Below are 24,423 nucleotides of genomic sequence, written 5' to 3'. Positions count from 1 at the left end.
CACTATACACTACATTATACACTATACACTACACTATACACTACACTACACACTACACTACACACTACACTATACACTACACTACACACTACACTACACACTACACTATACACTACACTATACACTACACTATACACTACACTATACACTACACTATACACTACACTACACACTACACTACACACTACACTATACACTACACTATACACTACTACACTATACACTACACTATACACTACTACACTATACACTATACACTACACTATACACTACTACACTATACACTACACTATACACTACTACACTAAACTATACACTACACTATACACTACTACACTACACTATACACTACACTATACACTACACTATACACTACTACACTACACACTACTACACTACACTATACACTACACTATACACTACACTATACACTACACTATACACTACTACACTACACTATACACTACACTATACACTACTACACTACACACTACTACACTACACTATACACTACACTATACACTACACACTACTACACTACACTATACACTACACTATACACTACACTATACACTACTACACTACACTATACACTACACTATACACTACTACACTACACACTACTACACTATACACTATACACTACACTATACACTACTACACTACACTATACACTACACTATACACTACTACACTACACTATACACTACACTATACACTACTACACTACACTATACACTACTACACTACACTATACACTACACTACACACTACTACACTACACTATACACTACACTATACACTACACTATACACTACTACACTATACACTACACACTACACTATACACTACTACACTACACACTACTACACTACACACTACTACACTATACACTACACTATACACTACTACACTACACTATACACTACTACACTATACACTACTACACTACACTACACACTACACTACACACTACACTACACACTACACTACACTACACACTACACACTACACTACACACTACACTATACACTACACTATACACTACTACACTATACACTATACACTACACTACACACTACACTACACACTACACTACACACTACACTACACACTACACTACACACTACACTACACACTACACTACACACTACACTACACACTACACTACACACTACACTATACACTACACACTACACACTACACTACACACTACACTACACACTACACTATACACTACACACTACACACTACACTACACACTACACTACACACTACACTACACACTACACTACACACTACACTATACACTACACACTACACTACACACTACACTATACACTACACTATACACTACACTACACACTACACTACACACTACACTACACACTACACTACACACTACACTACACACTACACTATACACTATACACTACTACACTATACACTACTACACTACACTATACACTACACTATACACTACACACTACTACACTATACACTACACTATACACTACTACACTATACACTACACTATACACTACTACACTATACACTACTACACCACACTATACACTACACTATACACTACACTATACACTACTACACTATACACTACACTATACACTACTACACTACACTATACACTACACTATACACTACTACACTATACACTACACTATACACTACTACACTATACACTACACTATACACTACTACACTATACACTACTACACTACACTATACACTACATTATACACTACTACACTATACACTACACTATACACTACTACACTATACACTACACTATACACTATACACTACACTATACACTACACTATACACTACTACACTACACTATACACTACACTATACACTACACTATACACTACTACACTATACACTACGACACTATACACTACACTATACACTACTACACTACACACTCCTACACTACACTATACACTATACACTACACTATACACTACTACACTACGACACTACCGCTCCCCACGGATACAACAACCACGACGCTTGTACCAGGCTATGTGCACCTTGAGGCCACGCACCCATCCACTCAACCACCCACCCACCCATTCACCCACCCACTCACCCACCCACCCACCCACTCAACCACCCACCCACCCACCCACCCACTCACCCACCCACTCAACCACCCACTCACCCACCCACCCACTCACCCACTCACCCACCCACCCACTCACCCACCCACCCACTCAACCACCCACTCACCCACCCACCCACCCACTCACCCACCCACCCACTCACCCACCCACCCACTCACCCACCCACCCACCCACTCAACCACCCACTCACCCACCCACCCACCCACTCACCCTAAACTCCGTTAGAATCTTCGTGTTCACAACTTCCTTCTGCGGAGCTCCCACTGCACACAGAGACACAGACACAGAGACACACACAGAGACACACACAGAGACACACACAGAGACACACACAGAGACACAGACACACACATACAGACACACACACAAAAACACAGAGACACACACAGAGACACACACACATCCAGACACACAGACACACACACACACACACAGACACACAGACACAGAGACACATACACAGAGACACATACACAGAGACACACACACACAGAGACACACAGAGACACACAGAGACACACACAGATCCAGACACACAGACACACAAAGAAAGAGACAACAGCTGGTCATGAGCACACTGCCCAGGTATGGGAAACTCTCCACTCTCTCCACAACTGCCCCGTCACCGATTGGGAGTTGTGGGGGTGGAGTGTCCGATGGTACAAAAAACCCAGGCAGGTGCTTAGTTTTGGTGGGGCTGATGGTAAGGCCCCACCTCTTAGTGGCAAGCTCCAGGTTCAGCAGCAGCGTCTCCAACTCCTCCTCTGAGTGAGCAGCTATTACCAAATCATCGGCATACATAACGTGGTTGAGCCATAGGGAGCCATCCCTTGATCGCACCCGGGCATCGATCAGCCTCCCATTGTATCTGTACCGGATGGAGATTCCTCCGGTACAGCTATTGAAGGCTTCACGAACTACGCGGTCAAAATAGATGTTAAATAATGTGGGAGACAGAGGACAGTGACATCTACATCTGCAGAACGTGAAGAACCAGTGGCATCTACATCTGCAGAACCAGTGGCATCTACATCTGCAGAACGTGAAGAACCAGTGGCATCTACATCTGCAGAACGTGAAGAACCAGTGGAATCTACATCGGCAGAACGTGAAGAACCAGTGGCATTTACATCTGCAGAACGTGAAGAACCAGTGGCATCTACATCTGCAGAACGTGAAGAACCAGTGGCATCTACATCTGCAGAACGTGAAGAACCAGTGGCATTTACATCTGCAGAACGTGAAGAACCAGTGGCATCTACATCTGCAGAACGTGAAGAACCAGTGGCATCTACATCTGCAGAACGTGAAGAACCAGTGGCATCTACATCTGCAGAACGTGAAGAACCAGTGGCATCTACATCTGCAGAACGTGAAGAACCAGTGGCATCTACATCTGCAGAACGTGAAGAACCAGTGGCATCTACATCTGCAGAACGTGAAGAACCAGTGGCATCTACATCTGCAGAACGTGAAGAACCAGTGGCATCTACATCTGCAGAACGTGAAGAACCAGTGGCATCTACATCTGCAGAACGTGAAGAACCAGTGGCATCTACATCTGCAGAACGTGAAGAACCAGTGGCATCTACATCTACAGAACGTGAAGAACCAGTGGCATCTACATCTGCAGAACCAGTGGCATCTACAGAACGTGAAGAACCAGTGGCATCTACATGGACAGAACGTGAAGAACCAGTGGCATCTACATCTGCAGAACGTGAAGAACCAGTGGCATCTACATCTGCAGAACATGAAGAACCATTGGCATCTACATCTGCAGAACGTGAAGAACCAGTGGCATCTACATCTGCAAAACGTAAAGAACCAGTGGCATCTACATCTGCAGAACATGAAGAACCAGTGGCATCTACATCTACAGAACGTGAAGAACCAGTGGCATCTACATCTGCAGAACATGAAGAACCAGTGGCATCTACATCTGCAGAACGTGAAGAACCAGTGGCATCTACATCTGCAGAACATGAAGAACCAGTGGCATCTACATCTGCAGAACGTGAAGAACCAGTGGCATCTACATCTGCAGAACGTGAAGAACCAGTGGCATCTACATCTGCAGAACCAGTGGAATCTACATCTGCAGAACCAGTGGCATCTACATCTGCAGAACATGAAGAACCAGTGGCATCTACATCTGCAGAACCAGTGGCATCTACATCTGCAGAACGTGAAGAACCATTGGCATCTACATCTGCAGAACATGAAGAACCAGTGGCATCTACATCTGCAGAATGTGAAGAACCAGTGGCATCTACATATGCAGAACGTGAAGAACCAGTGGCATCTACATCTGCAGAACATGAAGAACCAGTGGCATCTACATCTACAGAACGTGAAGAACCAGTGGCATCTACATCTGCAGAACGTGAAGAACCAGTGGCATCTACATCTGCAGAACATGAAGAACCAGTGACATCTACATCTGCAGAACATGAAGAACCAGTGGCATCTACATCTGCAGAACGTGAAGAACCAGTGGCATCTACATCTACAGAACGTGAAGAACCAGTGGCATCTACATCTGCAGAACGTGAAGAACCAGTGGCATCTACATCTGCAGAACATGAAGAACCAGTGGCATCTACATCTGCAGAACATGAAGAACCAGTGGCATCTACATTTACAGAACATGAAGAACCAGTGGCATCTACATCTACAGAACGTGAAGAACCAGTGGCATCTACATCTGCAGAACGTGAAGAACCAGTGGCATCTACATCTACAGAACATGAAGAACCAGTGGCATCTACATCTACATCTGCAGAACGTGAAGAACCAGTGGCATCTACATCTGCAGAACATGAAGAACCAGTGGCATCTACATTTACAGAACATGAAGAACCAGTGGCATCTACATCTACAGAACGTGAAGAACCAGTGGCATTTACATCTGCAGAACGTGAAGAACCAGTGGCATCTACATCTACAGAACATGAAGAACCAGTGGCATCTACATCTACAGAATGTGAAGAACCAGTGGCATCTACATCTACAGAACGTGAAGAACCAGTGGCATCTACATCTACAGAACATGAAGAACCAGTGGCATCTACATCTGCAGAACGTGAAGAACCAGTGGCATCTACATCTGCAGAACGTGAAGAACCAGTGGCATCTACATCTGCAGAACGTGAAGAACCAGTGGCATCTACATCTGCAGAACGTGAAGAACCAGTGGCATCTACATCTGTAGAACGTGAAGAACCAGTGGCATCTACATCTGTAGAACGTGAAGAACCAGTGGCATCTACAGAACGTGAAGAACCAGTGGCATCTACATCTGCAGAACGTGAAGAACCAGTGGCATCTACATCTGCAGAACATGAAGAACCAGTGGCATCTACATCAGCAGAACGTGAAGAACCAGTGGCATCTACATCTGCAGAATGTGAAGAACCAGTGGCATCTACATCTGCAGAACGTGAAGAACCAGTGGCATCTACATCTGCAGAACGTGAAGAACCAGTGGCATCTACATCTGCAGAACGTGAAGAACCAGTGGCATCTACATCAGCAGAACGTGAAGAACCAGTGGCATCTACATCTGCAGAACGTGAAGAACCAGTGGCATCTACATCTGCAGAACGTGAAGAACCAGTGGCATCTACATCTGTAGAACGTGAAGAACCAGTGGCATCTACATCTGTAGAACGTGAAGAACCAGTGGCATCTACAGAACGTGAAGAACCAGTGGCATCTATATCTGCAGAACGTGAAGAACCAGTGGCATCTACATCTGCAGAACATGAAGAACCAGTGGCATCTACATCAGCAGAACGTGAAGAACCAGTGGCATCTACATCTGCAGAATGTGAAGAACCAGTGGCATCTACATCTGCAGAACGTGAAGAACCAGTGACATCTACATCTGCAGAACGTGAAGAACCAGTGGCATCTACATCTGCAGAACGTGAAGAACCAGTGGCATCTACATCAGCAGAACGTGAAGAACCAGTGGCATCTACATCTGCAGAACGCGAAGAACCAGTGGCATCTACATTTACAGAACGTGAAGAACCAGTGGCATCTACATCTACAGAATGTGAAGAACCAGTGGCATCTACATCTGCAGAACATGAAGAACCAGTGGCATCTACATTTACAGAACGTGAAGAACCAGTGGCATCTACATCTGCAGAACATGAAGAACCAGTGGCATCTACATTTACAGAACGTGAAGAACCAGTGGCATCTACATCTGCAGAACATGAAGAACCAGTGGCATCTACATCTGTAGAACGTGAAGAACCAGTGGCATCTACATCTGCAGAACGTGAAGAACCAGTGGCATCTACATCTACAGAACATCAAGAACCAGTGGCATCTACATCTGCAAAACGTGAAGAACCAGTGGCATCTACATCTGCAGAACGTGAAGAACCAGTGGCATCTACATCTGCAGAAGGTGAAGAACCAGTGGCATCTACATCTGCAGAACGTGAAGAACCAGTGGCATCTACATCTGCAGAAGGTGAAGAACCAGTGGCATCTACATCTGCAGAAGGTGAAGAACCAGTGGCATCTACATCTACAGAACGTGAAGAACCAGTGGCATCTACATCTGCAGAACATGAAGAACCAGTGGCATCTACATCTGCAGAACCAGCGACATCTACATCTGCAGAACGTGAAGAACCAGTGGCATCTACATCTGCAGAACGTGAAGAACCAGTGGCATCTACATCTGCAGAACGTGAAGAACCAGTGGCATCTACATCCACAGAACGTCAAGAACCAGTGGCATCTACATCTGCAGAACGTGAAGAACCAGTGGCATCTACATCTGCAGAACGTGAAGAACCAGTGGCATCTACATCTGCAGAACGTGAAGAACCAGTGGCATCTGCAGAACGTGAAGAACCAGTGGCATCTACATCCGCAGAACGTGAAGAACCAGTGGCATCTACATCCACAGAACGTCAAGAACCAGTGGCATCTACATCTGCAGAACGTGAAGAACCAGTGGCATCTACATCTGCAGAACGTGAAGAACCAGTGGCATCTGCAGAACGTGAAGAACCAGTGGCATCTACATCTGCAGAACGTGAAGAACCAGTGGCATCTACAGAACGTGAAGAACCAGTGGCATCTACATCAGCAGAACGTGAAGAACCAGTGGCATCTACATCAGCAGAACGTGAAGAACCAGTGGCATCTACAGAACGTGAAGAACCAGTGGCATCTACATCAGCAGAACGTGAAGAACCAGTGGCATCTACATCAGCAGAACGTGAAGAACCAGTGGCATCTACATCTGTAGAACGTGAAGAACCAGTAGCATCTACATCTGCAGAACGTGAAGAACCAGTGGCATCTACAGAACGTGAAGAACCAGTGGCATCTACAGAACGTGAAGAACCAGTGGCATCTACATCTGCAGAACGTGAAGAACCAGTGACATCTACATCTGCAGAACGTGAAGAACCATTGACATCTACATCTGCAGAACGTGAAGAACCAGTGGCATCTACATCTGCAGAACGTTAAAAACCAGTGGCATCTACATCTGCAGAACATGAAGAACCAGTGGCATCTACATCAGCAGAACGTGAAGAACCAGTGGCATCTACATCTGCAGAATGTGAAGAACCAGTGGCATCTACATCTGCAGAACGTGAAGAACCAGTGACATCTACATCTGCAGAACGTGAAGAACCAGTGGCATCTACATCTGCAGAACGTGAAGAACCAGTGGCATCTACATCAGCAGAACGTGAAGAACCAGTGGCATCTACATCTGCAGAACGCGAAGAACCAGTGGCATCTACATTTACAGAACGTGAAGAACCAGTGGCATCTACATCTACAGAATGTGAAGAACCAGTGGCATCTACATCTGCAGAACATGAAGAACCAGTGGCATCTACATTTACAGAACGTGAAGAACCAGTGGCATCTACATCTGCAGAACATGAAGAACCAGTGGCATCTACATTTACAGAACGTGAAGAACCAGTGGCATCTACATCTGCAGAACATGAAGAACCAGTGGCATCTACATCTGTAGAACGTGAAGAACCAGTGGCATCTACATCTGCAGAACGTGAAGAACCAGTGGCATCTACATCTACAGAACATCAAGAACCAGTGGCATCTACATCTGCAAAACGTGAAGAACCAGTGGCATCTACATCTGCAGAACGTGAAGAACCAGTGGCATCTACATCTGCAGAAGGTGAAGAACCAGTGGCATCTACATCTGCAGAACTTGAAGAACCAGTGGCATCTACATCTGCAGAAGGTGAAGAACCAGTGGCATCTACATCTGCAGAAGGTGAAGAACCAGTGGCATCTACATCTACAGAACGTGAAGAACCAGTGGCATCTACATCTGCAGAACATGAAGAACCAGTGGCATCTACATCTGCAGAACCAGCGACATCTACATCTGCAGAACGTGAAGAACCAGTGGCATCTACATCTGCAGAACGTGAAGAACCAGTGGCATCTACATCTGCAGAACGTGAAGAACCAGTGGCATCTACATCCACAGAACGTCAAGAACCAGTGGCATCTACATCTGCAGAACGTGAAGAACCAGTGGCATCTACATCTGCAGAACGTGAAGAACCAGTGGCATCTACATCTGCAGAACGTGAAGAACCAGTGGCATCTGCAGAACGTGAAGAACCAGTGGCATCTACATCTGCAGAACGTGAAGAACCAGTGGCATCTACATCCACAGAACGTCAAGAACCAGTGGCATCTACATCTGCAGAACGTGAAGAACCAGTGGCATCTACATCTGCAGAACGTGAAGAACCAGTGGCATCTGCAGAACGTGAAGAACCAGTGGCATCTACATCTGCAGAACGTGAAGAACCAGTGGCATCTACAGAACGTGAAGAACCAGTGGCATCTACATCAGCAGAACGTGAAGAACCAGTGGCATCTACATCAGCAGAACGTGAAGAACCAGTGGCATCTACAGAACGTGAAGAACCAGTGGCATCTACATCAGCAGAACGTGAAGAACCAGTGGCATCTACATCAGCAGAACGTGAAGAACCAGTGGCATCTACATCTGTAGAACGTGAAGAACCAGTGGCATCTACATCTGCAGAACGTGAAGAACCAGTGGCATCTACAGAACGTGAAGAACCAGTGGCATCTACAGAACGTGAAGAACCAGTGGCATCTACATCTGCAGAACGTGAAGAACCAGTGACATCTACATCTGCAGAACGTGAAGAACCATTGACATCTACATCTGCAGAACGTGAAGAACCAGTGGCATCTACATCTGCAGAACGTTAAAAACCAGTGGCATCTACATCTACAGAACGTGAAGAACCAGTGGCATCTACATCTGCAGAACATGAGGAACCAGTGACATCTACATCTGCAGAACGTGAAGAACCAGTGGCATCTACATCTGCAGAACGTGAAGAACCAGTGACATCTATATCTGCAGAACGTGAAGAACCAGTGGCATCTACATCAGCAGAACGTGAAGAACCAGTGGCATCTACATCAGCAGAACGTGAAGAACCAGTGGCATCTACAGAACGTGAAGAACCAGTGGCATCTACATCAGCAGAACGTGAAGAACCAGTGACATCTACATCAGCAGAACGTGAAGAACCAGTGGCATCTACAGAACGTGAAGAACCAGTGGCATCTACATCAGCAGAACGTGAAGAACCAGTGGCATCTACATCAGCAGAACGTGAAGAACCAGTGGCATCTACAGAACGTGAAGAACCAGTGGCATCTACATCAGCAGAACGTGAAGAACCAGTGGCATCTACATCAGCAGAACGTGAAGAACCAGTGGCATCTACATCTGTAGAACGTGAAGAACCAGTGGCATCTACATCTGCAGAACGTGAAGAACCAGTGGCATCTACAGAACGTGAAGAACCAGTGGCATCTACAGAACGTGAAGAACCAGTGGCATCTACATCTGCAGAACGTGAAGAACCAGTGACATCTACATCTGCAGAACGTGAAGAACCATTGACATCTACATCTGCAGAACGTGAAGAACCAGTGGCATTTACATCTGCAGAACGTTAAAAACCAGTGGCATCTACATCTACAGAACGTGAAGAACCAGTGGCATCTACATCTGCAGAACATGAGGAACCAGTGACATCTACATCTGCAGAACGTGAAGAACCAGTGGCATCTACATCTGCAGAACGTGAAGAACCAGTGACATCTACATCTGCAGAACGTGAAGAACCAGTGGCATCTACAGAACGTGAAGAACCAGTGGCATCTACATCTGCAGAACGTGAAGAACCAGTGGCATCTACAGAACGTGAAGAACCAGTGGCATCTACAGAACGTGAAGAACCAGTGGCATCTACATCTGCAGAACGTGAAGAACCAGTGGCATCTACATCTGCAGAACGTGAAGAACCATTGACATCTACATCTGCAGAACGTGAAGAACCAGTGGCATCTACATCCGCAGAACGTTAAGAACCAGTGGCATCTACATCTACAGAACGTGAAGAACCAGTGGCATCTACATCTGTAGATCGTGATGAACCAGTGGCATCTACAGAACGTGAAGAACCAGTGGCATCTACATCTGCAGAACATGAAGAACCAGTGGCATCTACATCTGCAGAACGTGAAGAACCAGTGGCATCTACATCTGCAGAACGTGATGAACCAGTGGCATCTACATCTATAGAACGTGATGAACCAGTGGCATCTACATCTGCAGAACGTGAAGAACCAGTGGCATCTACATCTGCAGAACGTGAAGAACCAGTGGCATCTACATCAACAGAACGTGAAGAACCAGTGGCATCTACATCTGGAGAAAGTGAAGAACCAGTGGCATCTACATCTGGAGAAAGTGAAGAACCAGTGGCATCTACATCTGCAGAACGTGAAGAACCAGTGGCATCTACATCTATAGAACGTGATGAACCAGTGGCATCTACATCTGCAGAACGTGAAGAACCAGTGGCATCTACATCTGCAGAACGTGAAGAACCAGTGGCATCTACATCTGCAGAACGTGAAGAACCAGTGGCATCTACATCAACAGAACGTGAAGAACCAGTGGCATCTACATCTGGAGAAAGTGAAGAACCAGTGGCATCTACATCTGGAGAAAGTGAAGAACCAGTGGCATCTACATCTGCAGAACGTGAAGAACCAGTGGCATCTACATCTGCAGAACGTGAAGAACCAGTGGCATCTACATCTGGAGAAAGTGAAGAACCAGTGGCATCTACATCTGGAGAAAGTGAAGAACCAGTGGCATCTACATCTGCAGAACATGAAGAACCAGTGGCATCTACAGAACGTGAAGAACCAGTGGCATCTACATCTGCAGAACGTGAAGAACCAGTGGCATCTACATCTGCAGAACGTGAAGAACCAGTGGCATCTACATCTGCAGAACGTGAAGAACCAGTGGCATCTACATCTGCAGAACATAAAGAACCAGTGGCATCTACATCTGCAGAACGTGAAAAACCAGTGGCATCTACATCTGCAGAACGTGAAGAACCAGTGGCATCTACATCTGCAGAACGTGAAGAACCAGTGGCATCTACATCTGCAGAACGTGAAGAACCAGTGGCATCTACATCTACAGAACGTGAAGAACCAGTGGCATCTACATCTGCGGAATGTGAAGAACCAGTGGCATCTACATCTGCGGAACGTGAAGAACCAGTGGCATCTACATCTGCGGAACGTGAAGAACCAGTGGCATCTACATCCACAGAACGTCAAGAACCAGTGGCATCTACATCTGCAGAACATGAAGAACCAGTGGCATCTACATCTGCAGAACGTGAAGAACCAGTGGCATCTACAGAACGTGAAGAACCAGTGGCATCTACATCTGCAGAACGTGAAGAACCAGTGGCATCTACATCTGCAGAACATGAAGAACCAGTGGCATCTACATCTGCAGAACATGAAGAACCAGTGGCATCTACATCTGCAGAACGTGAAGAACCAGTGGCATCTACATCTGCAGAACGTGAAGAACCAGTGACATCTACATCTGCAGAACATGAAGAACCAGTGGCATCTACATCTGCAGAACATGAAGAACCAGTGGCATCTACATCTGCAGAACGTGAAGAACCAGTGGCATCTACATCTGCAGAACGTGAAGAACCAGTGGCATCTACATCTGCAGAACATGAAGAACCAGTGGCATCTACATCTGCAGAACGTGAAGAACCAGTGGCATCTACATCTGCAGAACGTGAAGAACCAGTGGCATCTACATCTGCAGAACATGAAGAACCAGTGGCATCTACATCTGCAGAACCAGCGACATCTACATCTGCAGAACGTGAAGAACCAGTGGCATCTACATCTGCAGAACATGAAGAACCAGTGACATCTACATCTGCAGAACGTGAAGAACCAGTGGCATCTACATCTGCAGAACGTGAAGAACCAGTGGCATCTACATCTGCAGAACATGAAGAACCAGTGGCATCTACATCTGCAGAACGTGAAGAACCAGTGGCATCTACATCTGCAGAACATGAAGAACCAGTGGCATCTACATCTGCAGAACCAGCGACATCTACATCTGCAGAACGTGAAGAACCAGTGGCATCTACATCTGCAGAACGTGAAGAACCAGTGGCATCTACATCTGCAGAACGTGAAGAACCAGTGGCATCTACATCCACAGAACGTCAAGAACCAGTGGCATCTACATCTGCAGAACGTGAAGAACCAGTGGCATCTACATCTGCAGAACGTGAAGAACCAGTGGCATCTACATCTGCAGAAGGTGAAGAACCAGTGGAATCTACATCTGCAGAACGTGAAGAACCAGTGACATCTACATCTGCAGAACGTGAAGAACCAGTGGCATCTACAGAACGTGAAGAACCAGTGACATCTACATCTGCAGAACGTGAAGAACCAGTGGCATCTACATCAGCAGAACGTGAAGAACCAGTGGCATCTACATCTGCAGAACGTGAAGAACCAGTGGCATCTACATCAGCAGAACGTGAAGAACCAGTGGCATCTACATCTGCAGAACGTGAAGAACCAGTGGCATCTACATCTGCAGAACGTGAAGAACCAGTGGCATCTACATCTGCAGAACGTGAAGAACCAGTGGCATCTACATCTGCAGAACGTGGAGAACCAGTGGCATCTACATCTGCAGAACGTGAAGAACCAGTGGCATCTACATCTGCAGAACGTGAAGAACCAGTGGCATCTACATCTGCAGAACGTGAAGAACCAGTGGCATCTACATCTGCAGAACATGAAGAACTAGTGGCATCTACATCTGCAGAACGTGAAGAACCAGTGGCATCTACATCTGCAGAACGTGAAGAACCAGTGGCATCTACAGAACGTGAAGAACCAGTGGCATCTACAGAACGTGAAGAACCAGTGGCATCTACATCTGCAGAACGTGAAGAACCAGTGGCATCTACATCTGCAGAACGTGAAGAACCATTGACATCTACATCTGCAGAACGTGAAGAACCAGTGGCATCTACATCTGCAGAACGTGAAGAACCAGTGGCATCTACATCTGCAGAACGTGAAGAACCAGTGGCATCTACATCTACCTGGGGAAGCTTTGTCTCTGTGTACATCATATGCGGTGCTACTACTCGCTACGAACAGCACTTGCCCCTGCAGGCTTGCTAGAGGCTACCTGGGGGAGCTTTGTCTGTGTGTGTGTCCTACCCAGGGCGGCTCTCAGCTGGCTGATGATCTCTTTGGGATAAGTTTTCCGCTGTTCCCAGATGGTGACAATCCGCTCCACGGCTTTCTTGAGCCCGGCATCTCCTCTGCATCCACAGCAACAAACATCATCATCACCATCATCATCACCATCATCATAACCACCGTCGTCACCATAGTCATCATCATCACCATCATCACCATCATCATCACCATCATCATAACCACCATCATCACCACCGTCGTCATCATCATCATCATCACCACCATCGTCACCATCGTCATCATCATCACCACCATCATCATCACCATCATCATCATCACCATCATCATAACCATCGTCATCATAATCATCATCACCACCATCACCATCGTCACCATCGTCGTCATCATCATCATTATCATCATTATCACCACCATCACCACCATCGTCGTCATCATCATCATCACCACCACCACCACAACCACGGAGGAGGCTTGGGGAGACGCGGTGAGACACGGCGAAACACGGGGGTGAGACACGGTGACACTTGTGAGAGACACGGTGAGACACGGTGAGACACGGGGAGACATGGTGAGAGACACAGAGACACGGGGAGACACAGAGACACGGGGGAGGCACGGGGGAGACGCGGTGAGACACGGTGAGACACGGTGAGACACAGTGAGACACGGTGAGACACGGGGGAGACGCGGTGAAACACGGTGAGACACGGGGGAGACACGGTGAGACACGGGGGAGACACGGTGAGACACGGTGAGACACGGTGAGACACGGGGGAGACGCGGTGAAACACGGTGAGACACGGTGAGACACGGGGGAGACACGGTGAGACACGGTGAGACACGGTGAGACACGGTGAGACACGGTGAGACACGGTGAGACACGGGGGAGACACGGTGAGACACGGTGAGACACGGGGGAGACACGGTGAGACACGGTGAGACACGGTGAGACACGGTGAGACACGGTGAGACACTTGTGAGAGACACGGTGAGACACGGTGAGACACGGGGAGACACGGTGAGACACGGTGAGACACGGGGGAGACACGGGGAGACACAGAGACTCGGGGGAGACACGGTGAGACACGGGGAGACACGGGGGAGACACGGTGAGATACGAGGAGACACGGTGAGACACGGTGAGACACGGTGAGACACGGGGAGACACGGGGAGACACGGTGAGACACGGTGAGACACGGGGAGACACGGGGGAGACACGGGGAGACACGGGGAGACACGGGGAGACACGGTGAGACACGGTGAGACACGGTGAGACACTTGTGAGAGACACGGTGAGACACGGTGAGACACGGTGAGACACGGTGAGACACGGGGGAAACACGGGAGAGACACGGGAGAGACACGGGAGAGACACGGGGAGACACGGGGAGACACGGGGAGACACGGGGAGACACGGGGAGACACGGGGAGACACGGGGGAGACACGGGGAGACACGGGGAGACACGGGGAGACACGGTGAGACACGGTGAGACACGGTGAGACACTTGTGAGATACACGGTGAGACACGGTGAGACACGGTGAGACACGGTGAGACACGGTGAGACACGGTGAGACACGGTGAGACACGGGGGAAACACGGGGGAAACACGGGAGAGACACGGGGAGACACGGTGAGACACGGGGAGACACGGGGAGACACGGTGAGACACGGGGAGACACGGGGGAGACACGGTGAGACACGGGGGAGACACGGTGAGACACGGTGAGACACGGGGGAAACACGGGAGAGACACGGGAGAGACACGGGGAGACACGGGGAGACACGGGGAGACACGGGGAGACACGGGGAGACACGGGGAGACACGGGGGAGACACGGTGAGACACAGGGGAGACACGGTAAGACACGGTGAGACACGGGGGAAACACGGGAGAGACACGGGAGAGACACGGGGAGACACGGGGAGACACGGGGAGACACGGGGGAGACACGGTGAGACACGGGGGAGACACGGTGAGACACGGTGAGACACGGGGGAAACACGGGAGAGACACGGTGAGACACGGTGAGACACGGTGAGACACGGGGAGACACGGGGGAGACACGGTGAGACACGGTGAGACACGGTGAGACACGGTGAGACACGGGGGAAACACGGGGGAAACACGGGGGAAACACGGGAGAGACACGGGAGAGACACGGGAGAGACACGGGGAGACACGGTGAGACACGGTGAGACACTTGTGAGAGACACGGTGAGACACGGTGAGACACGGTGAGACACGGTGAGACACGGGGGAAACACGGGAGAGACACGGGAGAGACACGGAGAGACACGGGGAGACACGGTGAGACACGGGGAGACACGGGGGAGACACGGTGAGACACGGGGAGACACGGGGGAGACACGGGGAGACACGGGGAGACACGGTGAGACACGGTGAGACACGGTGAGACACGGTGAGACACGGGGAGACACGGTGAGACACGGGGAGACACGGGGGAGACACGGGGAGACACAGAGACTCGGGGGAGACACAGGGGAGACTCGGTGAGACACGGGGGAAACACGGGGGAAACACGGGGGAAACACGGGAGAGACACGGGGAGACACGGTGAGACACGGGGAGACACGGGGAGAAACGGTGAGACACGGGGAGACACGGGGGAGACACGGTGAGACACGGGGGAGACACGGTGAGACACGGTGAGACACGGGGGAAACACGGGAAAGACACGGGAGAGACACGGGGAGACACGGGGAGACACGGGGAGACACGGGGAGACACGGGGAGACACGGGGAGACACGGGGAGACACGGTGAGACACGGGGAGACACGGGAGACACGGTAAGACACGGTGAGACACGGGGGAAACACGGGAAAGACACGGGAGAGACACGGGGAGACACGGGGAGACACGGGGAGACACGGGGGAGACACGGTGAGACACGGGGGAGACACGTGAGACACGGTGAGACACGGGGGAAACACGGGAGAGACACGGTGAGACACGGTGAGACACGGTGAGACACGGGGAGACACGGTGAGACACGGTGAGACACGGTGAGACACGGTGAGACACGGGGGAAACACGGGAGAGACACGGGAGAGACACGGTGAGACACGGGGAGACACGGGGAGACACGGTGAGACACGGGGAGACACGGGGAGACACGGGGAGACACGGGGGAGACACGGTGAGACACGGGGAGACACGGGGGAGACACGGGGAGACACGGGGAGACACGGGGGAGACACGGTGAGACACGGGGAGACACGGGGGAGACACGGTGAGACACGGGGAGACACGGGGGAGACACGGTGAGACACGGTGAGACACGGTGAGACACGGGGAGACACGGTGAGACACGGGGAGACACGGTGAGACACGGGGAGACACGGGGGAGACACGGGGAGACACAGAGACTCGGGGGAGACACAGGGGAGACTCGGGGGAGACACAGAGACACGGGGAGACACGGTGAGACACGGTGAGACACGGGGGTGAGACACGGGGGTGAGACACGGTGTGCTCACCGTGCGAGCTGCATGGCCTCCGGCAGCACGCCGGCGAAGGCGTCACGGAAGGCGAGGGCATCGCGACGTTTGCAGGTCTGCACCACGTCGTTCGCCACGTAGAGCAGAGTCAGGCGGTGGGAGACACTCGCTGGGGGAGAGACACGGGGAGAGAGACAGAGAGACAGAGAGAGACACAGGGGGAGAGACACGGGGGGGGGGAGACACCACGTCGTTAGCCATGGGGAGAGAGACAGAGAGAGACATGGGGTGAGAGACAGAGAGAGACACGGGGGGGGAGACGCGGGGGGGGAGACACCACGTCGTTCGCCATGGGGAGGGAGACACGGGGAGAGAGACAGAGAGAGACAGAGAGAGACAGAGAGAGACAGAAAGAGAGACAGAGAGAGACAGAAAGAGAGACAGAGAGAGACACAGGGGGAGAGACACGGGGGGGGGGAGACACCACGTCGCTAGCCATGGGGAGAGAGACAGAGAGAGACATGGGGTGAGAGACAGAGAGAGACACGGGGAGAGAGACACGGGGGGGGAGACGCGGGGGGGGAGACACCACGTCGTTCGCCATGGGGAGGGAGACACGGGGAGAGAGACAGAGAGAGACAGAGAGAGACAGAGGGAGACAGAGGGAGACACGGGGAGAAAGAGACACGGGGAGAGACACATAGAGAGACACGGGGAGAGACACACCCACTCACTCACCCACTCACTCACTCACCCACTCACCCACTCATCCACTCACTCACCCACTCATCCACTCACCCACTCACTCACGCACTCATCCACTCACCCACTCACCCACCCACGCACTCACCCACTCATCCACTCACTCACCCACTCACTCACCCACTCACTCACCCACTCACCCACCCACGCACTCATCCACTCACTCATCCACTCACTCACCCACTCACTCACCCACTCACCCACCCACTCACCCACCCACTCACTCACCCACTCACTCACCCACTCACCCACCCACTCACCCACCCACTCACTCACCCACTCATCCACTCACTCACTCACCCACCCACCCATCAGCTCCATCTCCTCTCCAGCCCGTGCCGTGCCTGGTTAGCCCCCATCACTACACTCACCACCACTACCATCATCACCACCTCCATCATCACCACCACTACCATCATCACCACCACTACCATCATCACCACCTCCACCACTACCACCACTACCATCACCACCACCTCCACCACCACTACCATCATCACCACCTCCAACACTACCACCACTACCATCATCACCACCACTACCATCATCACCACCTCCACCACTACCATCACCACCACCTCCACCACCACTACCATCATCACCACCTCCACCACTACCACCACTACCATCATCACCACCACTACCATCATCACCACTACCACCATTATCACCACCATCACCACTACCACCACCACCACCGCCACACAACACCACCGCACTCATCACCACCACACTCACCACCACCACCCCTCATCCCCCTCACCACCCTCACTCACCACCCTCACCACCCCTCACCTTGCCGCAGGCTCCGTATCCAGGTGTTTGCCGCGTTGCGAGCGGCGAGTTCGCAGCGCGGCTCCCGCTGGGACACGATCCACTCACCACCCCTCACCACCCTCACCACCCTCACCACCCCCCTCACCCTCACACTCACCACCCCTCACACTCACCCTCACCACCCTCACCACCCCTCACCACCCTCACCACCCTCACCACCCCCCTCACCCTCACCCCCTCACACTCACCACCCCTCACACTCACCCTCACCACCCTCACCACCCCTCACCACCCTCACCACCCTCACCACCCCCCTCACCCTCACCCCCTCACACTCACCACCCCTCACACTCACCCTCATCACCCTCACCACCCTCACCCTGACACTCACTCACCCTCAACACCCTCACTCACCACTCTCACACTCACCACTCTCACACTCACCATTCTCACACTCACCCTCACCACCCCTCACCACCCCTCACTACCCCTCACCACCCTCACCACCCTCACCACCCCCCTCACCCTCACACTCACCACCCCTCACACTCACCCTCACCACCCCTCACCACCCTCACCACCCCCCTCACCCTCACCCCCTCACACTCACCACCCCTCACCCTCACCACCCTCACCACCCCTCACCACCCTCACCACCCTCACCACCCCCCTCACCCTCACCCCCTCACACTCACCACCCCTCACACTCACCCTCACCACCCTCACCCTGACACTCACTCACCCTCAACACCCTCACTCACCACTCTCACACTCACCACTCTCACACTCACCATTCTCACACTCACCCTCACCACCCCTCACCACCCTCACCACCCCCCTCACCCTCACACTCACCACCCCTCACACTCACCCTCACCACCCTCACCACCCCTCACCACCCTCACCACCCCCCTCACCCTCACCCCCTCACACTCACCACCCCTCACACTCACCCTCACCACCCTCACCACCCCTCACCACCCTCACCACCCTCACCACCCCCCTCACCCTCACCCCCTCACACTCACCACCCCTCACACTCACCCTCACCACCCTCACCCTGACACTCACTCACCCTCAACACCCTCACTCACCACTCTCACACTCACCACTCTCACACTCACCATTCTCACACTCACCCTCACCACCCCTCACACTCCCTCACCCTCACCACCCTCACCACCACCCTCACCCTCACCACCACCCTCACCACCCCCCCTCACCCTCACCCCCCTCACACTCACCACCCTCACCTTGACCACCCCTCATCCTGACCACCACCACCACCCTCACCCTCACCTCACCCCCCTCACCACCACCCCCCTCAGCACCCTTCACCACCCTCACACTCACCACTCCCCCCCCTCACACTCACCCCCTTCACCACCCCTCACCCTACACCAACACCACCTCCCTCACACTCACCACCCCCCTCACCCCCCCCTCACCCTCCACCCTCACCACCCCTCACCCTCCACCCTCACCACCCCTCACCCTCCACCCTCACCCCCCTCACCACCACCCCTCACACTCACCACCACCACCATTACACTCACCCCCCTCACCCCCCTCACACTCAACACCATCCTCACACTCCCTCACCCTCACCACTCTCACACTCACCACCCCTCACACTCATCACCCCTCACACTCACCCTACACCACCACCCTCAACACCCCTCACCGTCACCCTCCCTCACACTCACCCTCACCCTCACCACCCCCCCTCACACTCACCCTCACCCCCTCACCCCCCTCACCCCTCACCTTGCCGCAGGCTCCGTATCCAGGTGTTTGCCGCGTTGCGAGCGGCCAGTTCGCAGCGCGGCTCCCGCTGGGACACGATCCACTCACCACCCTCACCACCCTCACCACCCCCCTCACCCTCACCCCCTCACCCTCACCACCCCTCACACTCACCCTCACCACCCTCACCACCCCTCACCACCCTCACCCTGACACTCACTCACCCTCAACACCCTCACTCACCACTCTCACACTCACCACTCTCACACTCACCATTCTCACACTCACCCTCACCACCCCTCACACTCCCTCACCCTCACCACCACCACCCTCACCACCCTCACCCCCCTCACCCTACACCACCCTCCACCACCCCTCACATTCACCACCCTCACCACCCCCTCACCACCACCCCCCTCACACTCACCACCTCACCCTCACCACCCCTCACACTCACCCTCACCACCCTCACCACCCCTCACCACCCTCACCACCCCTCACCCTCACCCCCCTCACCCCCCTCACCACCACCCCTCACAGTCACCACCACCACCATTACACTCACCACCACCACCCCCCTCACCACCACCCCTCACCCTACACCACCCTCACACTCACCACCTTCACCACTCTCACACTCACCACACTCACCCTCACCACCTCACCCTCACCACCCCTCACACTCCCTCACCCTCACCACCCTCACCACCCTCACACTCACCACCTTCACACTCACCACTCTCACACTCACCACTCTCACCACCCTCACCACCACCACCCTCACCACTCACCACACTCACACTCACCACCCTCACACTCACCACTCACCACCCTCACCACTCTCACACTCACCACCCTCACCACTCTCACACTCACCACCCTCACCCCCCTCACACTCAACACCATCCTCACACTCCCTCACCCTCACCACACTCACCCTCACCACCACCACCCTCACCACTCACCACCCTCACACTCACCACCCTCACACTCACCACTCACCACCCTCACCACTCTCACACTCACCACCCTCACCCCCCTCACACTTAACACCATCCTCACACTCCCTCACCCTCACCACACTCACCCTCACCACCACCACCCTCAACACCCTCACCACCTTCACACTCACCACTCTCACACTCACCACTCTCACCACCACCACCCTCACCACTCACCACCCTCACCCTCACCACTCTCACACTCACCACCATCCTCACACTCCCTCACCCTCACCACTCTCACACTCACCACCCCTCACACTCACCCTACACCACCACCCTCAACACCCCTCACCCTCACCACTCACCACCCTCACACTCACACTCACCACCCTCACCACTCTCACACTCACCACCCTCACCCCCCTCACCACCCTCACACTCAACACCATCCTCACACTCCCTCACCCTCACCACTCTCACACTCACCACCCTCACACTCACCACTCTCACCACCCTCACCACCACCACCCTCACCACTCACCACCCTCACCACCACCACCCTCACCACTCACCACCCTCACACTCACCACCCTCACCCTCACCACTCTCACACTCACCACCCTCACCCCCCCTCACACTCAACACCATCCTCACACTCCCTCACCCTCACCACTCTCACACTCACCACCCCTCACATTCACCCTACACCACCACCCTCAACACCCCTCACACTCACCCTCACCTCCTCAACCCCCCCTCACCACCCCCTCACCACCCCTCACCTTGCCGCAGGCTCCGTATCCAGGTGTTTGCCGCGTTGCGAGCGGCGAGTTCGCAGCGCGGCTCCAGCTGTGACACGATCCAGGCGGACGCGGCCTGTACCGACTCGGCACCCTCACCACTCACCCTCACCACCCTCACACTCACCACCCTCACCCTCAACACCCCTCACCCTCACACTCACCACCTTCACCACTCTCACACTCACCACCTTCACCACTCTCACACTCACCACTCTCACACTCACCACTCTCACACTCACCACTCTCACCCTCACCACCACCACCCTCACCACCACCACCCTCACCACTCTCACCCTCACCACTCTCACACTCACCACCCCTCACACTCACCACCCCTCACACTCACCCTCACCACCCTCACACTCACCCCCTCACCCTCACCCCCCTCACCCCCCCTCACCACCCCTCACCTTGCCGCAGGCTCCGTATCCAGGTGTTTGCCGCGTTGCGAGCGGCCAGTTCGCAGCGCGGCTCCCGCTGGGACACGATCCAGGCGGACGCGGCCTGTACCGACTCTGCACTGGCGCTCAGCGACTCGAGGCGACGCCACAACGACTCGGAGGCCGCCGAGAGAGACGACGACGACGACGAAGACGACGATGACGACGACAACGAAGTTGCTGAGGAGATGAACGCTGAGGAGAAATTGGTGGTAATGGCGGTTGTTGCTGTTGCTGCTGTTGCTGCTGTTGTTGTGGCTGTGATGGAGGTGGAGGTCCCGCGGCGAGAGGAAGAGGGGGGAGATGGGGATGATGATGATGATGAGGAGGAGGAGGAGGTGGCGGGAGAGGCGGTGAGGTGAGGAGGAGGTGGTGAGGTGATGGTGGTGATGGTCGTCTTAGACGCCATCGCGAGATGGTTGGGGGTGGGTGGAACGTGGTGACGTCACCGCGTGAGGTGGACGTGACGTCACCGCGTTAGGTGGACGTGACGTCAATACGTTAGTTGGGCGTGGTGACGTCACCGCGTTAGGTGGCCGTGACGTCACCGCGTTAGGTGGACGTGACGTCACCGCGTTAGGTGGACGTGACGTCAATACGTTAGGTGGGCGCGGTGACGTCACGCCCACCTAGCGTATTGACGTCAAGTCCACCTAATGCGGTGACGTCACCACGTTAGGTGGACGTGACGTCGATACGTTAGGTGGGCGTGGTGACGTCACCGCATTAGGTGGACTTGACGTCAATACGTTAGGTGGGCGCGGTGACGTCACGTCCACCTAACGCGGTGACGTCACGGCCACCTAACGAGGTGACGTCACGGCCACCTAACGCGGTGACGTCACCACGCCCAACTAACGTATCGACGTCACGTCCACCTAACGTGGTGACGTCACCGCGTTAAGTGGACGTGACGTCACCGCGTTAGGTGGACGTGGTGACGTCACCGCGTTAGGTGGACTTGACGTCAATACGTTAGGTGGGCGCGGTGACGTCACGTCCACCTAACGCGGTGACGTCACCACGCCCAACTAACGTAGCGACGTCACGTCCACCTAACGCGGTGACGTCACCACGTCCACCTAACGTGGTGACGTCACCGCGTTAGGTGGACCTAACGTAGCAACGTCACGTCCACCTAATGTGGTGACGTCACCGCGTTAGGTGGACGTGACGTCGCTACGTGAGGCGGAACGCGGTGACGTCACTCCGTGAGGCGGAACGCGGTGACGTCACTCCGTGAGGTGGTGGAACGCGGTGACGTCGCGTCGCAGGGATGGACGTGGTGACGTCACCACGTCGTCGCAATTTTTCCCCATCCCACGTGAGATGTGGGGGGGGGGGTGTGAACGTGATGACGTCAGCGGGTGAGACGACGTGATGACGTCAGCGCGTGAGACGACGTGATGACGTCAGCGCGTGATTCGCCGTGTTTTTTAATCCTTAATTAAATCCTTTATATTAAGTTCGTTCGCTTGCTCGCGCGCTTAGGAGCGTGCAAATCTTTCGGTCGTTTTTTAACCCACTTCCCGTGATCCAATCGAGCTGACATTGTGCACACAGACTCGTTGTGCGTGACAATTTATTTTGGTGAAATTTTTTTCTCCAACATTTTACACTTTTTAGGAAAAAAAAAATGTCATATTTCATTTAAAATACCAA

General features: G+C 52.8%; 1 protein-coding gene across 1 annotated transcript; it reads right to left on the bottom strand.

The window, feature by feature from the left end:
- Nucleotides 1–2,349: 2,349 nt before the first annotated feature.
- Nucleotides 2,350–24,080, bottom strand: LOC144954111 (uncharacterized; the record flags this gene model as incomplete). The annotated part of the gene is made up of 7 exons (XM_078884687.1): nucleotides 23,998–24,080; nucleotides 22,732–22,841; nucleotides 22,301–22,367; nucleotides 18,847–18,938; nucleotides 17,329–17,458; nucleotides 13,824–13,927; nucleotides 2,350–2,410 (listed from the first exon to the last, which is right to left on the bottom strand). Coding segments are annotated over exons 1-7 (647 nt in total), but the record flags the coding sequence as incomplete, so codon positions are not given.
- Between the last annotated feature and the right edge of the window lie 343 nt (nucleotides 24,081–24,423).

Source organism: Lampetra fluviatilis, unplaced genomic scaffold, assembly GCF_964198595.1.
Source record: "Lampetra fluviatilis unplaced genomic scaffold, kcLamFluv1.1 SCAFFOLD_905, whole genome shotgun sequence".
Lineage (NCBI taxonomy): Eukaryota > Metazoa > Chordata > Hyperoartia > Petromyzontiformes > Petromyzontidae > Lampetra > Lampetra fluviatilis.
Note: the sequence above shows the minus strand (reverse complement) of the source record. Positions and strands in the feature narration are given on the sequence as shown.